Source organism: Anopheles marshallii, chromosome 3, assembly GCF_943734725.1.
Source record: "Anopheles marshallii chromosome 3, idAnoMarsDA_429_01, whole genome shotgun sequence".
Taxonomy (NCBI): Eukaryota; Metazoa; Arthropoda; class Insecta; order Diptera; family Culicidae; genus Anopheles; species Anopheles marshallii.
Genome location: NC_071327.1, coordinates 83110465 through 83128132, shown reverse-complemented (window position 1 = coordinate 83128132; position 17668 = coordinate 83110465). Strand labels below are relative to the sequence as shown.

The 17668-nt window shown below is 39.8% G+C and overlaps 6 protein-coding genes across 6 annotated transcripts; 3 read left to right on the top strand and 3 right to left on the bottom strand.

The window, feature by feature from the left end:
• Positions 1–424: 424 nt before the first annotated feature.
• LOC128714638 (folliculin) lies at positions 425–2066 on the top strand. The gene is made up of 4 exons (XM_053809514.1): positions 425–467; positions 533–1702; positions 1773–1875; positions 1949–2066. Exons 1-4 carry the CDS (start codon positions 425–427, stop codon positions 2064–2066), a joined length of 1434 nt encoding a protein of 477 aa, XP_053665489.1.
• A 738-nt stretch (positions 2067–2804) lies between these two features.
• Positions 2805–4045, bottom strand: LOC128713266 (60S ribosomal protein L18). The gene is made up of 3 exons (XM_053808122.1): positions 4022–4045; positions 3397–3483; positions 2805–3284 (listed from the first exon to the last, which is right to left on the bottom strand). The coding sequence occupies exons 1-3, from the start codon at positions 4043–4045 to the stop codon at positions 2805–2807; spliced, it is 591 nt and encodes a 196-aa protein (XP_053664097.1).
• Positions 4046–4216: 171 nt separating this feature from the next.
• On the bottom strand, positions 4217–6420 carry LOC128711691 (putative glycerol kinase 5). The gene is made up of 5 exons (XM_053806573.1): positions 6298–6420; positions 6131–6224; positions 5272–5771; positions 4773–5210; positions 4217–4684 (listed from the first exon to the last, which is right to left on the bottom strand). Exons 1-5 carry the CDS (start codon positions 6418–6420, stop codon positions 4217–4219), a joined length of 1623 nt encoding a protein of 540 aa, XP_053662548.1.
• Positions 6421–7264: 844 nt separating this feature from the next.
• Positions 7265–7668, top strand: LOC128714192 (uncharacterized). The gene is made up of 2 exons (XM_053809068.1): positions 7265–7389; positions 7485–7668. The coding sequence occupies exons 1-2, from the start codon at positions 7265–7267 to the stop codon at positions 7666–7668; spliced, it is 309 nt and encodes a 102-aa protein (XP_053665043.1).
• A 2-nt stretch (positions 7669–7670) lies between these two features.
• LOC128713265 (structure-specific endonuclease subunit SLX4) lies at positions 7671–11407 on the top strand. Its single transcript, XM_053808121.1, has 5 exons — positions 7671–7768; positions 7902–9505; positions 9594–11026; positions 11086–11238; positions 11309–11407. The coding sequence occupies exons 1-5, from the start codon at positions 7671–7673 to the stop codon at positions 11405–11407; spliced, it is 3387 nt and encodes a 1128-aa protein (XP_053664096.1).
• Positions 11408–12270: 863 nt separating this feature from the next.
• Positions 12271–12893, bottom strand: LOC128713264 (uncharacterized). Its single transcript, XM_053808120.1, has 3 exons — positions 12889–12893; positions 12679–12796; positions 12271–12591 (listed from the first exon to the last, which is right to left on the bottom strand). The coding sequence occupies exons 1-3, from the start codon at positions 12891–12893 to the stop codon at positions 12271–12273; spliced, it is 444 nt and encodes a 147-aa protein (XP_053664095.1).
• Between the last annotated feature and the right edge of the window lie 4775 nt (positions 12894–17668).

The window sequence follows — 17668 nt, the reverse complement described above, 5'->3', positions numbered from 1 at the left end:
TATCACTTTTTTCGTTCTTTACGACTTTGACACATGTTTTGACAATCTGCCACGCAAGGGTGTCAAGATGCGTACAGACTACTGTTATTTATATTTAGAACACAGGCTTCGAAAGTAAAATGAAATGCGGCAAATTATTGGGACAGACTCTCTCTGGTTCAATACACTTGAACTTGTGCGTGAAGACGAATGAGTAAGCAGCAGTAGCAAGTAACAGTAGACTGTGTAGCAATCAGCGCATAAAATAATCAAACATTGTGTTTTCAAAGTTTTTTTTATTCCATCTCTATTTCGCTTGGCACGTTGACATTATTTCTACTGTTGTCGGATGTGCCTTCTGCTGATACGCAGTACGGGAATTGCGGAGAGGTATTACAATATTTCAAATTTGTGCATTACGTCCTTCTAATTATGCAGCGTTCCGATGAATGCAATAATCGCATTGTGTCACTTCTGTGAAGTTCATGGTGAGAAATGTAATTGCAGCTTTATTTTCAACTAATTGATGCAAATTATGAAAACTTCGTTTCAGGGCCGGGTGCTATCTTCTGTACTCAAACACTGCGCGAAACAAACATTCAACAGTTGGATATAAGCTTTAATATCGATCGTAAAGGATGTGCAGCATGTAATTCGATTGGTAATAATGTCGCGCTCGTAAGCCGCGATCCAGAAAGCAATGCCAACTTTGTCAGCAGCCAAATAGCGGTAATTGGAGAAACGGCACCACTAGTTAAGACGGCCGCGTTTCGTAGCCTTAGCTCGGAAGTGAGCTGTATGGCATCGGAAGGTGGGTTCGTGTTTTATGGCGATGCCAAACATGGCCACGTACTAAGCCATGCATTTCATCTTATCGATTCCGAAGCAAGGGGCTTTCAGAAGCGCTTCTCCTTAGTGATTCTGATGAAAGATAAGATGTTCTTGCTTAACACACAGCCTTTTCTGGCCGACTGCATGGGCAAGATTTCAAAGGAGTTACAGGATTACGCTCAATTGGTTCACGAGGACGATCTTCGGCGACAGGGACTCGATAGAGCTCAGCGAATGAACAAATGTTATGGAAGCGGATCAACCAGTAATACCACAAATGTAATCGCGAATAGGTCTCTGATTGAACTAACAGGAAAAGAATCAATTTACGCATATGTGCATGCTCATTTTTCCTTTATCCTCTGGGCTGGAGCTCGATATCTGACGGAAAGCATAACGCTCGGATATCCTTTGACGCCCGTGTGGCTAGGGAAGGAAACAGAAGAGGGGTTCGCCATTGTACAATCGGATAAAGAAGGCTACCAGATGCGTCGACTCGGTATCGCAAATGACGACAAACCTATCAACCAAGTTGATGAACTGACGCGAGCCAAGTATTCTTTGCGGATGTTTCGTAGCATTTTGAAATCAAACTTCTTATCCGTTTGTTACTGTGCCTTGACGGGCATACAGATTGTGGTCCGCGGTACACCGGTGAAAGGTAACTGCTTGGTTGCGAATTTAAAAAAGTTTTTGCCTGAGGCGATGTACAAATTGGTCCGGGCTCACGCAGAAACGTACACATCGGCAAACGAGTTTCGCATAATAAACCTGAAGCAGGAAGCAATAGCACCGCACTCCTCGAGTAGTATTATGCGTGTGGATCTAGTCGACGATCAGAGTAAGGACACGGTTGCAGTATGCGCATGGGATGGTGATTTGCCTAGTAAATGTAAGTTTAGTAATACATAAAACACTGTTGCTGAAAGATGAAGATTAAAACACTGATTCGAATCCTACAGTGCCCAGCTTGTTGCAGAAGATCGTCAAGGCCATAGACGAGGAGTTATTCAACGATCAAGCGTTGGATAAACATTTACGCGTATTGGTGGAGGAGTGGAAAAAGTACGGTTGTATAAAAACATCACCAAACTGAATTTTACGTTAAAATCTAATTCCCTGTATGTCTTTTTTGCAGTAAAGTGGTATGCATTCGTAAGGTTAGCTCCAATCAGGACGTGGCCAAAATTAAAAAGATAATGGGTATTCAGCCTCAGGACCAGGTTCTAATCAACTATTGGTACAACCATCTTTAACTGCTGCTTTCTGCGTATTTATTCTAGCCACGTGTGCCTTGTAATTAGCATAGCTAAATTTTCAACGAGTTTATAAGTTGAAAAATAAAGTGTTATTCGTATAGAAAGTTTAATTTTGTTCTACTTATCCACCAGATAAATTTCCGATACGACCATCTCGCAGAGCCTTCAATGGTGTCTGATTTTAGCGACAAGTGCTTAATCATCTCCTTTTGCTATCCGCAAGGAACCGGCAACGGTCATATGTCCCTCTGTTATGTTTCCGCAGTTTCAGAAGGATTATATTGCACATAATGTTTAAAGCCTCATATGGCTGCATATTCCGAGGTAGCGCACGCGTAACATTCAATATGTTATGCATCAATATAAAAATAAGTTCGCTTAAGTTTGTAAAACTAAACAAGAATGTACGATTAATTATTCCAAAATCCATAACCGAGTTAACATTTGAATTCCAATTATTCGGCTTTGGATTACTCACACAAAATCAGTTGTCGATTTTCTTTCTAATCTATTGTATTGGCAGTTAGTCTATTGCCTGGAATACACATATGCACACGTGAGGCACAGTAATTTCATGTTGGAACAGATTTGTATTCGTTCCTTGTATTTCTTCTCCAACACCAACTTGTTACACCAAAAAGAGCAAATCTTGCTCTGCACTTCTTTTGGGCTAATGGTTTCCGAATGTTGTTGTTCTGTGGAAGTGCGATCCAAATCTTTATATCTGCGATAGGCTTAGTTCTTGAAACCGCAGCTGCTTCGGCGACCACGAGCTTTCTCAAACTTGCGGCCCTTCGACTGCACGTACGGGCGTGTGTTGGAGTGTGGTACACCCGGAGCACGGCCGAAGTGCTTGAATACCTCCCGAGCAGTACGCTTGCCCTGCATTAGCACGGTGTTTCTTCCGGTCGGAGAAAGCAGGGCGAGCTGATCGAACGTGTAGATTTTGCCACCGTTCTTCAGAATACGCTGTCTAGCCTTCTCGGTCACACGGAGAGCGCACACGTTAAGCTTCGGAATATCTAGCATGCGTACATCGTTGGTGACCGTGCCGATCACAACGGCCACCGATTTCTCATCCTTGGCACGCAGCTTCATCAACTGGGCAACGCGGTTAAGCGACATGGGGGGGTGGTTCGTTCTGCTCATGAACAGACGACGCATCACGATCTTGTTGAACTTCTTGTGTGTACGACGGTACAGGAAACGGTATAACTGTGAATGAAATGCAAAAGGAGACAATAACAAGTTAGCAAATCATTCTTTATGAATACGCTCAACCACACAGGTAGTGGTGCTGTAAATAACACGCCGGCTCACAACTCACCTTCACCAGCAATCCAAGGTACACGTCCAACGATTTTGGCTTCGTACGACGGACCTTACGGTCCCACTTATGATTGAGGTCGATACCCTATAGAAAACACACGAGAACGAAACAATTATTGCACACCATGATTTCATGACTTCACGACATTCACGTTCGGCTATTCGGCCGGTTTTCGCCAACGCAACGGTATGTTGGTCGCCAGCATTGACATACAACAAAGCAAGCATGCAAGCACGACGTTCTGCACTTTCAACTAAAACTTTTATTTTTACATAGTAAACATCATTTTACACAAGTGCTTCTATCGTGCTATGCTTCGTTTGCACTGAGGGCCAATGTTTCCCCAATTTATTTACCATTGTACGAGGTTAAAACGTTATTTATTTCGGTTTAACAGTAGAACAACTCCTTACCATGTTCAAGACCGGAAAAAGAAAGAACCGGAGCTGCCAACATAACAGCACCTTGTGTGAATTGACAATCATCGAAGCTGTACCATAGTATTTCCATCGGGTGAAATGGTGTAAAATTGTGTGATATTTTTCGCTAGGAAATTTGTCTCGATCTGTCGTTAGTTTTTTATATTTTTCATCGTATATTTCAGGAATGATGAATAACATACTTCCAAGCGTTTTGAAAGGTACATTCATCTCAGAAAGCCATCCTTCCTGGCAAATTAAATTGTATTATAGTTAAAAAGCACAACATAAAACACACATAATTTAACACATACATTTAGTCAATACGATTGCCGTTTTATAACCCATTCAATTTTTATTGTTCATTGCCAAGGTACTATATAAAAAATATCACATAATCAGTCTAGATTTTTTATGTCCTCCAGCATGTACCATTTTTTAAATCGATCCACTGCTCGCTCCCAACCTCGCATCTGTTTTAGCTGCTTTGCTCTCTGAATCATATCCGGTAAGAATTTTTTCTCTACTTTTCTTACGTCGATCAGTTGTCGCTTCGTGTTCCAGATACCACAATTCAACCCAGCCATGAACATTGCACCCATCGCTGTTGAATCCGTCACTTCACCCCTTTCCACCTCAATGCCTGTTAAATTGGCCAGCGTCTGGCAGATGAAATCGTTCTTAGAAACTCCTCCATCAACTTTGATGCTGCTGAAAGAGAAACCCGTTTCCTTCAGAGCACAATCGTACAACAGAGCCACACGGAAAGCGAGGCTTTCCAGTAGCGCTCGAACCATGTGTTCTTTACGCGTGGAAGGCTTAATACCGATGAATCCACTTCCGGCGTTATCGTCCTGAACAGGTGGCTAGAAAAAAAATTAGTTGATTTTAAGGAGTTTGAATGTTATATTCTAATACTGTCATAATGTCATGAGTAGTTTTCGATAGACCTACACCAAGTCCACTGAACGCAGGGACGAATAGAACGCCATCTGAGTTTGGGACAGACAGCGCCATAGTGGCGCTTTCTGCTGGATCCTGGAATAAACCCATATTAAGCGCCCATTCGATGATGGATCCGGTATCATTCGACGAGCCCTCCATGAGGTAGTTTATGTCCGCAACTAAACCGGTTCCACTCTGCAGCTTGTAGCCTATCAGCGGATAGAGCCCGTGCACCGAAGCAAAGCACTTTGTTCCAGTGTTAACGTTGAGAAAGGAGCCTGTTCCCATAGTGATCTTTACGTCGCCCCGTTCAAAACAACAGTTACCCCACAACGACGCTGACTGATCGCTCACCGACGCCGCTATTTTGATTTTCTTTCCCAGAAGTGTCTCATGTACGTGACCAAAATCGTACGAATTATCGACCACTTTTGGAAGTAATTCTTTCTGTAAGAAGACAACAGTTAGTACTATAAGAATGTGTGTTTTGGAGTTGTATATAACATACCTTGATAGAAAATAGATTCAGTGCCCAACTAGCCCATTCTTGACCGAAAGGATCGTAGAATCCTGTAGAGGTGCAGTTGGTAACATCGCTTATATGCTCCACCGATCTTGTACGATCAGTCCCCTGGCGCAAACGGTACAACAACCATGAATCAATCGTCCCATAAAGCACGTTACCGATTTTCAAATCCTCTTGAAGCGAAGGATTTGTTTGCAAAACCCAGGACAACCGCAGTGTAACCTGTGGATTCATCATCTTGATGACACTTCCTGCTAGAAATCGTTTGCTGCGGGTGAAAAAATGTAGAAAGCTTGCCCCAAACTTTAGTAGACGCAACGTGAGACTATTGTTCCAATCTTTCACAAGCTGAGCGGCCCGTAAGTCTTTCCATGTGATAAAATTATGGTACACTTGTCCAGTGTTACGATTCCAACAAGTAAAGCTATTTCTTTGCGTCGATATGGCCAAACAGGTGAGCTGATCGATCGATAGGTTCGCATCTGTTAAAAGGATACCAAAACAAAAAAGGGTAATTCAAATTTAATTCCTAAATCCATTAACTCAACAACAGTGGTGTTGTGACGTTCATCCAGCTTATGACCGAAACGTAGGTCGTTTTTTAGCGATTAGATAAGCAACATTAACGTGGACATTTTTTCAACTAATAACGATTGCTACTCTTACCAAGTCTACCCAGGATTAGGTGCAACCTTAGGATGAGGGCAGAAAATGTCCCCCATCCACATGGCTATAAGCTGGTTAATTTAAAAATGTTAGGCAATAACGATAGTTTATAAGATTTACTATATAAAGCATAGTCGTTCTTCCGTTATTCAAAACAAAAAAGATTTTTACTTACCTTCGGATGCTTGTCGAATGGTTTGTAGCACACTGGCCCAAAGTTTTTCAGGGTTTATTTCAACCCATCCGGGAGCCGGATAAATCAAGTTAACCTTTGAAGAAAAAAAAGATCTTAACTTTCTTCTAAATAGTGATGTCTTCGATAACTTAAGACAATAAACTTACGTGATCATAGGCTGTGCCGACCGGGACTGTTTCTCCGTTTGTTCTTGCCGCGTATATAAAGCACCGAATGGTCGTAGTGCCAACGTCGAGCGTGGCTATATAATGTCGATCAGTTGCTTCCATTGGTGGTTGAGCGAGTAGTGAAGAAAGTTTGTTTGTCGATATCACTGAAGCGCCACTTGAACTCGACATCACATCTTGTCGTACACCAAAGGCCAGTGTGCTAGAGTAAAGTACTTTCCGCAGCAACACAAATCACTTCCGGCTGCGAAGACAGCGCGCGGCGACGTAACGAAAACGTTGTTGCTGCACCACTGCGCAAGAAACTTTGCCAGACCGCCGTCATCGTTTCAGTCTCAAACGTACGATTTCAATTTGAGCCGATAAAACCATTGGTAGAAACAAGCAGTGGTGGGGATAGCGATGCTTAATGCTGATTCGAAGCGAGTGCTATACCAACGTATGTGATCCTCCGCTGCAACGAAAACAAACCGATAATTGATTAGCTTTGCCGTGATAGTAGTCTGTGTTGTTCGCTATACTTCGCAAGAGAGATTGGCACGAAAGGATTGATTCCATGTGTAAAACTATACCATATTTTTCTGCCAGGTGAATAACAATATGCTTGGTCCTCCTTCTTAAATCTTTCAGGTATATCTATATTCTTTTCACACAGAGTTGCATGATTTGTTGTACCTATTCTACCTCTTTTTTTACAGCAGAACGCGATTATCAACAAACCAAACTCAACCCATAAGACAATAAACTCAGCGAACGGTAGAAAAAATCGTTTGTTTGCAATGAGCTGTCAAACGCCAAAACCACACGGTCCATCGTTGCGTCGATGTAAAGATTCCGAAAAGTGCATCAAGTGTGTTTCGCAAGCGATTGTATTTGTAATTAGTGTAATTGTAAGTTTATATAAATTTATTCACAAGAACTGTTTTTTTCGTGTGTGTCTGGTGGAATGGGAGGTGTTGATACGAGTGACTGGAAACCTCGCCGTACGAAGGGGACCGTGATATACAACACACGAAACCAATTCGCCTGGATCGTGATAGCGGCCGGCACCGCGATCTTTGCAACGTTTTAGTAAGTAGAAAAAAGGTCCTGTTTTATGTTGTGGTCGTAAAACGGCTAGAAAACACAGAATAACACGAATGTGTTGATGGCCGTTTCTTTTTCAGCACTGTCGCGAGCTACATTGGTGGCGATGATCTGAAGCAGCGCTTGAGAAGGGATTTTTACGAAAAAACAGAAGAGGAGATCGATCGTCGGAATTTAATGCGATTCAGTTTAATTGCACCGAAGCGTGGCGACACTATCCGGAAGCTGCTTGAAGCCGAAAAAGAGGAGCAGGCTAAGAAGTAGAAATGAGCAAACGATTGAAGTACGCCAAGCTGAGGCTTGCCAAACCGCTCAATGCAGGCGATCCACCACCGATCGTAACGCCTGTTAAGGCAGATGTTTGGTAATATTCTATAGTATTGATTTCGGGTTACAGATAGGAACTATTTGCAGCTGTAGTGTGTAGCTAGTCAATAAAGTATATGTAAATAAAGTGCTCAATAGTAGTTCTTTCTATTTCTTCTTCTTTATTTCAGTACGGATGGGTCAGCGGTTGATAAAACATCCAATTTTTCTAATAAAGGGGCAAAAGAGTCATGTACCAGTGAAGAAACATTTGTACTAATACCCCCTGAGATTTCGGGAGAGAATAATGAAATTACCAAGGAGCAAAATTCACGACGGAGAACACAAAAACCGCCTAATGCATCTTCAAACGATGGTCCTAAGTTCCCCAAGCTTAGAAAAAAAACCTGTGAGGGCAACAGATTGATTAGTAATTTTTTGCATTCGCAAACAAATCAAACAATGGAAGAAGACGATGATTTCGAAGAATGCAAATCCGGCCCAAGCTGGCAATCGAAACAAACGAAAGTAAATGTTGCCACTCGGAAGAAAATGACCAAGGTTCCAAAACGGATAAAGAATCAAAGTGATATTCGAAAAGTATTTAAAAAATTCAAAAGCGACCATGAAGTACTGCATGAGCTTCTTAAAGAACATAGCGCTTCTGAGCAAATCGATCCAGAGCAGTTACAAATTGCCCTAGCTATGTCGCGATCGCTGGTCGATGAGCAATGTGACCAGAAACCAACAACAAGTAGGGGTTCTCCTAGTAAAGATTGTTCAGCGGCAGGTGGTTCTGTTTCATCAGAAGAGCGTCGCATCGTTAGCATTCGTACGACTTTGGAGCAGTTTGGATTTCGTTGTAAAAACAGCTACACTGACTACGATTTGAACGTTATCTTTGGTAGTGCATCAACCAAGAATGTGAAAAAAATTAAGCATAAACGAGCCACGAATCTGCAGTCTAGAAGTAAGGAGGAGTTGGATGATTTTATAGACAGTCAAGTAAAGAAATCAATCCATTTGAAGACGATGGAAAGGAAGTCTTATGTAGGAACATTGCAGGAATTGAGAAGTATCCAATCTCACCTAAGCAATCATTTTTGGATTGCACAAACTGAACTATCGAGCGATCTATTGATGGAAAAGTATTACGTTCCAGAGCTTTTAACAGCTCAACCAGCTCCTGTGGGGTGCATGTTGAAAGATTGGAACAAAATTCCGGGTCGCGAGAAAACACCCGAACGAAATAACGATCCAGCGACGGGGAAAATATCTTTCCCGAATGAAATTCGAGTGAATTCTCCTGATATGTTCAACGATTCTGAGGTAATTAACAATTCAACAGCATGCGACACAATCAAGGAACCTTTACTACATAAAGTTAATGCTGAACAGAATGGACAGGATTGTGGATTGGAAAATGAACAAAAATTGTACTCACAGGAAGTGCTAGTAAGCAGTTCTTCAAATGAATCCAGTCATATAAAAATAAATGTTGCTTCTCCTGTTTCTTCGATTGCTATCGATACGAACAACATTGAGCCAATCGTAGAACAGTACGAAACAAATTCTTGTCACAAGGATCAAATCCCTGTGAAGGATGAACGTTGTGAAATGCAAGAAGAGATAGTTGTGCTCAACGACAATTTTGAAGAGAACAAAGGTAACTTTAATACTGCGTCGGATATCTCTCAGTGCCCGCAACTCGCCTTTCATCACAGCTCGGAAAACATATTCGATGATACGGATCCGAATCCTATGGTCAGCTTCGAAGTTTATTCAAGTGAAGAAGGTAACAGCGTTTAAAGAATGCATGTTTTCGTTTCGATTTATTAATTATTATTAAATAAAACTTTCTTTGCAAATAATCCGTTGTCTAGAGAAGATTGCTGCTGCTTCGCAAGTGCGCATGGGAATGATTTCATCAAACGGTGACATTGGATCTGCAGAAATGGCACTGGACGATAGCAGAATCACTAATATTGCAAAAAATACTTCAAACGTCATGGAAGCACGGTTTTCTTTCGAAAGGAATCTTTCATTCCATCGACTCGCGATTAAAGCACGCCTTAGTGAGGCTTTGGAAGGAAAAGAACGGGAGATAGCAACTGTTGATTTAATAGAAAATGCTCATGATTTCGGCAAAACAATATCGAATCTCGCAGAACCGACCGTAAATATGCCGCATGAAAAACAATGTGCCCATCCTAATACTACAGGGGATGATGTAATATACATTTCTGACGATGAGGTGAATTATTCTATTTGTTCTGAATTATTGCGAGTACCTACTGCAAGTGCCATAGAACCAGTTGAAAAAAAAATTGGAACTACATCAAAGGAGGATCATGGCATGGCAATTCCATACCACGCGGCTAAATCCACTAAGCAAATGAGTCGGCCTTCTGCGAAAGAAGAACTTGAAAGTTTAATCAGTTATTCGCATGATAACGACAATGAAGCAATTGTCGCTGAAATCAACTGTGCGGAAAATACGTTTGCTTACCTGGACCATTTAGTGAAGGAGTTCAACTTACCTCCGTTAAAACCATCGCAAAACATGCGTAATGGTAATACAGATCAGTACGTATCTAGTGAGACGGACGAGAAGGAGCTTAAAAATAGAACAACGGAATCGGAAAATCATAATAGCCCTCATAAGGTGAATGATGAAATAGCAGCCGGAATAATTGCGCCTCAAACTTCCCTGACCGATAATTTTTTAAGTACTGGAATCAGGACGTCGTCATCAAAAGTTCTGAGTGAAATGAAATCCTGCACACAATTTGAATTCCCTAGAGATTGCTTAGCTTTGAAGAGCACTGCGTCAGACATAGGATTCCCCTCGTCCTCGACATCGAATGAAAGAGAAGCTCAAAATAAATCGATAGGCAGTAGTTTTGAAAATAAATTTGGCGAGTTGAAAACGGTTGCTGTAAATATATTTGCAACAGAATATGTAATACGTACGTCGAATGTTAATCAGAAGCCTCCGACGTATGAAGATATGTCAACGCCAGAAATTGAACGTGAATTGTTTAAGTACGGGTTAAAGGCATTACAGCGGAGTAAAGCAATTCGGGTGCTGCATTATTTGTTTGATGAGATGCATCCATATGTGATGTTAGTAGAACGGCATAACATACAAGCGAAAGAAGAAAGTAGCCATTGCAAGGTGAAATATGCTAAGAAAAAATATTCGCAGATTCCAGCACCTTACAGTTCGGCTGTGTTAACAACGCCTCGAAAATGCGCATTCAAATTGGATCTTAACAGTACAACTTTTTTCCTTCCATCGAAACCAAGGAAGAAGGCAAGTATCGATGAATGTTTTTAATACAATTGAGTAACCATATGATTGTATAATTTTAGATGGCGTGGTGCGCTGTTCCGCTTCATATTTCTTTCTTCAATTTAGTGTCGGAAAGTGAAGTCTTACAGCGACAAATTCTGCGCTTCAAACCGATTAATTTAGATGAGGTTAACGGGCTTCTTAAGGATGCTGGATTACGCTACGCAACAAATGTAAGTTGTATTAACAGGTATACATTAAATCATCTTTAATAACACGATGTTTTTTCAATTCTATACTCAGGATCTGATTGCGTTTTTCGATAAGCACTGCATCGCTTTTCGGATTGCAGTTTCTAATGGAAATCGAATGGCACAAGTGAATAATGCGTCCGATGCATAGTCTTTATATAAAAAGGTGATACATAACGTTCGATGAATTGCTAAGAGTAAGAGTTTTTGTATTCGTGAATAGCATTAAAATTCATTCGCTCTGAAGAAGTTTGGTCGGCGTATCGTACTAAATCATTTCTTTGAGAATCGTAACGACACACCGGAAACGCGGTACAAACCTTTGGTGATAAAATGAAAGAAAAGAAAAGACAATCGTTTGCCAATTATTGTGCAAATTCGCGTAGCTAATTTTAAGTTGCGATAAATTTGCTGACTGTTTTGTATTGAACTGCGTTTACTCATACTAGCTTACCTCGTTGACTAGTGTTGGGTAACTGTAATATATATTATTGAACATTAATGAATCTTAATCTCAATTTCAACGATTCAAGAATCATTCAGGATTCTCAAATCACCGATTCACTGAGGATTCATTAATCATCCAAGTTTAGAGACCTTAAAGGAGCTCGTCCATCGTCAGTTCCTACGTACGGTACGGTGGTGTGCGTAGAAGTGCTTGGTGCAAGCCGGCATGGAGCCGCCACCGGCACAGATCTTGGTGGTAGTAGCAAGATGTACACCCCCTCGGTCATCAGATGAAAATCAGTGAAAAATGTTCGTACTCCTCACTAACAATTCATATGATTAATACTCATTAATAGTCATGCCAATCAATAGCCAATAGCTGTTAATAGCATCCTTCTCATATTATAGAGACTACAGTATTACGACGACAAACATTGTTGTGCACCTTAGTGATTTTATCAGCTTACACGTACTACGAGTGAATGTGAGTTATGGACACTGATTTTTTTTAGGTTGATGCAGATATGTTTATTACGACATTTTCGTCTTCCGGGTATAATTTGCCCTTCACGATCTAGTCACATTGGCAGGATATTGACCTCCATAGTTGCCTGGAGGGTCGTAGTTGCAAACGACGTAAACTTTAGTTCCTTGTACAGCAATACCTACACCTAGATTGCGCGAATTCTTCCACACCACCTGGGTGAAATGGCCCACCTGTGAAAAGTTTGATGGGTTCGGAACCCCAAATGTATAGCATTTGATTTCGTCGTACCAGGAGTCCACTGCATCGGCACCCGAGACTTGGCTTTTTCCAAAAGCAGCGTAAAGATTTTCTCCGTACTTGTTATTGCTGCGATGTTCCAAGACATTTCGGCGGACTAGGTTCTGTAAGTAGTACAATTGTAATGGAATGAGTAAAATAAATCGCTGCAATGTTATGGGAAACATGTTTGTACTGGCATGATTACTTACATCAGCCCATTGTTGAGCGAATTCGCACAGACCAGCATCGAGCTGCAAAGGTTGGGCTGAATGCTTGGCACGCAGCTCATTGTGGCGTTCGAGAACTTCTTTTTGAAATGTGGTAAAACTAAGTAAAATGGGAGAATTTAGCAGTTGAACGAAATGGTAGTTCACCACAAGTTTACCAACCATACTTAATGAACAATACTTTCAACTCACCTCATCTTGGATGCTATTCACGTTTAGAGCTTAGGACAACTGATGCGTTATTTGGGAAACACAGGCCCTTATATTCTCCAATGAGGCTGGTTTCATCAATTGATGTCATACTATTGTGTTATCATTGATAATAAAGTTAGCAACAAATTCATTTCTAGTCAGCAAAAAATTGTTAAATTTGGAAAAAACAAAATTTGCAAACAATTTTATACTTAGGTCACCAGTTAGCGATAACATGTCCGATTATACATTGAATAGCTTCTCCACTTGAGCGTAATCTCATGTTTTGACCTTTTCTGACTACGTTTTTTCGGACATATTGCTACTGTTTCAGAACCATAACAGATGCTTCATAGAAAGAATGTTGGCTAAAATGGCGAAGTGATTACTAAAATTGATACCTATTTTGAAAGCAAAGACTTATGGTTTTTTTTTTGTAAACTACATCTTAGAGTTCGGAGAGTATTAGAATGAATGCATCACTGTTGAAGAAGAGTTCTCTCTTACTCTTATCAGGTGCCGCAACCACTTCGCTGTCTTGGGATTGCTACTAAACCATTCACTGTCGCGCGCCGTCTTCTGGCATTCCAATATATCTGCCAGACTATTTAAATTTGGCCTAGCAGGCGAGCCTCTTCTGTCCATGAGGAAGGCCTAAAAGGACTTTATGGGCTGGGTTGACCAGTGCCATTCTAATGACCACCTTCCGGAGCCTGATGAGCTCAAATCGTTGTATCATGTTCATTGTTCATAGAGTTCGTCATTGTAGCAGCACCTCCAATAAATTTCCACACATACGGGGCCAAAACCTCTTCTGAGTATCTACCTCTCGAACGCAGCTAAGAGGATTTTATCAGTTTTGGGCAAGGCCCATGTGCTCATGTGTTAATTTTGGACACTTCAATGTTGCGATCACGCGATCACGCCAAAGATTTATAAAAATGGTCCCCGAAATTTCCATTAGGGTTCCGCTATAGCTCTACATTGAAGAGTACCCAGGTGTGCTTGTTTTCTTGGCGCTTACTAATAATTTCTTGCATTTCATTTTTTAGTACTGCACCTCCATGTTTGATCAGTCCGTCTTTATTCTATTCCGTCTATACTATTCCATCTATTCTAACCCGACTATTATATTCTATTTCGAATTTATTTCTATTTCGTGCTCTATTATACTTGATTTGACGTGTACCCGTTTGGGTTTAGCTAATACACGTGACGTGGTATTACGTGACAATGATCGTCTGCTAGTGGAGCCTCTTGCTGCTCGTTAAACTGATCGTTTAATAATTCATCAAAATATTGAACCCATCGTTAGACGACCTCTGGCTGGTAGCTGACTAGATCTTCTTCCTTATTTTGACAGCAGGGTCATTTTGCGCATACCAACCGTACACTTTTTCTAGATAATAATAGTTTCACCACACAAGTACACACATAACCTTTACCTGATTCTCCAACTCCCGCATGCTTCGAATTTTTTCATCTTAGTTGATTAGCCAGACTTACTTCGTATAGTAATCCGTATAATCTCCGTATAGAGACATTGGTATTTTAAAGACAATACTTTGCTCTAATCTTTATCAATTATGATATCGTTTCTTTTTCTTCTACCAACAAACGTGCCGCTATCATTGTGTCGATTGAGCAAGCACAGGTCCTTATGACTGATATTTTCCAATGATATCGTGGAACTGTATTATGGAATGAGGAAAATTTTATTCATTTGTTTATAATTTTAACGGCTCTTAGCCGTTTTATCAGTCCTATAATGACTGCAGAGAGGATCTCTTGATCTTAATCTCACGTTCCGTGTTTACTTTGAGTCGCTTTATGTGAAATTTTTATAATATTGTAAGCGAAAGAATGTACAGGCAGTCCCCGAGATACGCGGTTCCTCTTATACGCGGATTCGGAGATACGCCGTTTTGGAAATTTGACAGCTGAGTTAGTTTATAGCACTAAATCTTGGCAAAACAGTTGTAAAATTGGTCTAAAATAGCTTCCATTGTCATATAAATCATTTGTTATTTGTTTATTTTAAAGTAATCTATCAAAAAGTATCCTGGTTTGATGAATAAATTAAGTGCAGAGAAGGAATTCAACTATCTAACTTTGAAGAATACACGATTTTACTTCCGGATTCGACTTACGCGGATTTTTCCCGGGTTACAGCGGTCCTCTATAATAGCGTATCTCAGGGTCTGCATGTATATATGATTATATCACATAAAAAAATCAAACAAACAAAACGGCGTCTATAACAGCATTAATCGTACAAACAACACGATGGGAACTAATTGTGTAGATTATGCTACACTTAGTATCATCTGAATACAGAAAATTATTAATATGTATAACTCTTTTACTCTATCCTGTTTTTGTTGTTTTTGTAAAATCTTTATTGCAAGTGCATGGCCCTGGTGGTTTGCTCTATTTGTAGTATCATCCGCGCACAACAATGCTATACTGATTCACTGATAGTGACCTCACTGTTTGAATTGGCTATCAAGACTATCGTCCAATTCATGATTCGAGTCAGTTCAGAAGGGTAAAATAAATGATAATCATTGCAGCGGAAGAAGCGGAAAAGAAGACTCTATTGAAACATCAGCACTAATCGCCTCTAATTCGTGCAGTTAAAGATTGCATAAAGACAATCGATTCATTTATTGTCATCATATTATATTTTTGCTCATCAGGAATGATTCATTTCATTCCTGGCTATTTGCTGATAAGAATATTGTAAATATCATTCCATGTTTTGGCCTATCAACCACTTCTCGTTAGATGATGAAATATAAATCCATAATTTGCATGGTTCCATAGTGCAGTAATTGGATAATCATGACCTTGACCGTGAGTTGTGAGGGTAACGCATTGAGTTTGGTACCTCTAATGTTTGTAGTTTGCGTTTGATTACTTTCCGTACGGGTTAAATAGAATTGAAAGGCAGCAAAGAATATAAAGTAGTAATGTTGATCGCCTAGTTTTACTGAGACCATGGTTAACTGTGTAACAGTTTCGGATAGTGTTTGGTGGGTGTGCACTCGTGGGTTTTGGCCAGAAACACACACTAGTATGATGAAAAAACATGAAAGAATAGATCCAGAAAACTTCTCATTCCAAATTTGGGACGAATTCCAATTCTGGTCATATGTTTACGATTGTTAGTTTAAATAGCTACACTTTATCGTTACTAATTATAACCGACACTAGAATAAAAGAATATATTGCCCACTTCAGGTGTTAGGCGCTTTTAAATTAATTTTACTTAAAGATATAGCCTTAATACTGTCTGTAGCATGTAGTACATAGTACATACATATAAATAAAGTATAGACATATATTTTCATATGTTTGACAATTTGTGCAATTTGTGCAATAGCTAGATTAGGGAATAGATTTAACATTTTAAAGGTACATGCTTTAAAATACTACTAGTGCTATTTGCATGCTTTAAAATACTACTACAAGCTACTTTTAAAACTAGTGCAATACATGCTGGTTTAAAAGGCCATCTAAAATATGTTGCAGTTTTTTTGTTCTAAAGACTCTATATTAAATATTGGGTGTTGATTAAAGAGTGCTTAAAAAAAGAGGGAAATAACATGTCTAACTGTACTTGTAATTTTACAGCATTTGGTTTATTTGAAGCAATACGACAGCGATTCCAATTTCAAGTTGGTTGGATGGAATATTGGCATATTGGCATCTTTTTGGACCGTTGTTTCCACAGTACACTAGGTACCCGAGATATGCGGTTAATGCATTCCAGAGAAATCCGCGTATCTCGAGTTTCGTTTAAAATATTGATTATGTGTCGTTTTTAAGGGATCGAATATTTATTTCCACGTTACGAAGCACATTAAAAATTTAAATTTATAAGTTTATTTCAAGAATTACGAAAAAAGGTTGTAAAATAGTTAATGTTATGATAATGACACGTAACGTATTTTTCAGATTATTTAAAGTTTTCTACATGCAAAAGTCCGTGAAATGTCAAGTTTATAAAATCCGCGTAAGTCGAGAGGGCGCGTGTACAACAATAAATTTGAAAAACGCAAATTCTGGAGAGGAAGTCGACTAAGTATGTGTGTGTGTGCGTAAAATTGAATGATATTCGTGTTAATTAGATCCGTGTTATCACCCAAACTGGCCAATCTTTTCTACTCAAAAAGATTTGCCATATTTAAGCTACTATAAAAAAAAAAACTCATATTGACTTTTAGTCACGTGTTGTGTAAATAAAATTCCACCAGCTAGGAACTACCGCTGGTATTTGTTTTATGTAAACCATAGTACCCTAGAGATTCCGAATTGGGTAGTTTTTGAAGCATTTTCATTATGTTAACACATCGTTTGTGATGTAGAAAAGTGTAAATTGTAAACAAATCGATCCCGAGATGCGTTTTCGGCATCGTACGCGCGTAACCTTGATCTTCCTGTCAACACGAAAGAGAGAGAGAGAGAGAGAGAGATGTATATATATACATATATAAAGAGAGAGAGAGAGAAAACGGAGAGAGAAAGAGAGAGAATAAGCATGAGAGCATTGTGTGGATGTAGGGTAAGGGCCTGGAGACTCAGGTGCACGTGTAAAATAACTCACGCGTAACGTTTAACCGGCATATACAGTATCACACAGAACAGAAGCAATTGGGTATAAAATTTTACATAGCGACCATTAGTTAGTTTTATCTATGAATTACAAATGGTAGAATAGTAATTTATGCATATATAATATGAATATTATATATGGTGCATGGCCCAGTCGAACAGT

What these genes read in the sequence shown, in the direction of transcription:
- LOC128711691 (XM_053806573.1), bottom strand. Translation starts at nt 6,420, where the DNA reads ATGGAAGCAACTGATCGACATTATATAGCCACGCTCGACGTTGGCACT. An exon ending in TCGGCACAGCCTATGATCAC is followed by an intron (nt 6,225 to 6,297) that starts GTAAGTTTATTG and finishes TTTTCTTCAAAG; the next exon opens with GTTAACTTGATTTATCCGGC. An exon ending in TGAATCTATTTTCTATCAAG is followed by an intron (nt 5,211 to 5,271) that starts GTATGTTATATA and finishes GTCTTCTTACAG; the next exon opens with AAAGAATTACTTCCAAAAGT.
- LOC128714192 (XM_053809068.1), top strand. Translation starts at nt 7,265, where the DNA reads ATGGGAGGTGTTGATACGAGTGACTGGAAACCTCGCCGTACGAAGGGG. An exon ending in GCGATCTTTGCAACGTTTTA is followed by an intron (nt 7,390 to 7,484) that starts GTAAGTAGAAAA and finishes TTTCTTTTTCAG; the next exon opens with CACTGTCGCGAGCTACATTG.
- LOC128713266 (XM_053808122.1), bottom strand. Translation starts at nt 4,045, where the DNA reads ATGTACCTTTCAAAACGCTTGGAA. An exon ending in ACCTTTCAAAACGCTTGGAA is followed by an intron (nt 3,484 to 4,021) that starts GTATGTTATTCA and finishes TGTTTTCTATAG; the next exon opens with GGTATCGACCTCAATCATAA. An exon ending in ACCTTGGATTGCTGGTGAAG is followed by an intron (nt 3,285 to 3,396) that starts GTGAGTTGTGAG and finishes TTTCATTCACAG; the next exon opens with TTATACCGTTTCCTGTACCG.
- LOC128713264 (XM_053808120.1), bottom strand. An exon ending in TCGCTCAACAATGGGCTGAT is followed by an intron (nt 12,592 to 12,678) that starts GTAAGTAATCAT and finishes TACTACTTACAG; the next exon opens with AACCTAGTCCGCCGAAATGT.
- LOC128713265 (XM_053808121.1), top strand. Translation starts at nt 7,671, where the DNA reads ATGAGCAAACGATTGAAGTACGCCAAGCTGAGGCTTGCCAAACCGCTC. An exon ending in AGTTTATTCAAGTGAAGAAG is followed by an intron (nt 9,506 to 9,593) that starts GTAACAGCGTTT and finishes TCCGTTGTCTAG; the next exon opens with AGAAGATTGCTGCTGCTTCG. An exon ending in CATCGAAACCAAGGAAGAAG is followed by an intron (nt 11,027 to 11,085) that starts GCAAGTATCGAT and finishes GTATAATTTTAG; the next exon opens with ATGGCGTGGTGCGCTGTTCC.
- LOC128714638 (XM_053809514.1), top strand. Translation starts at nt 425, where the DNA reads ATGAATGCAATAATCGCATTGTGTCACTTCTGTGAAGTTCATG. An exon ending in TCACTTCTGTGAAGTTCATG is followed by an intron (nt 468 to 532) that starts GTGAGAAATGTA and finishes ACTTCGTTTCAG; the next exon opens with GGCCGGGTGCTATCTTCTGT. An exon ending in TTGGTGGAGGAGTGGAAAAA is followed by an intron (nt 1,876 to 1,948) that starts GTACGGTTGTAT and finishes TCTTTTTTGCAG; the next exon opens with TAAAGTGGTATGCATTCGTA.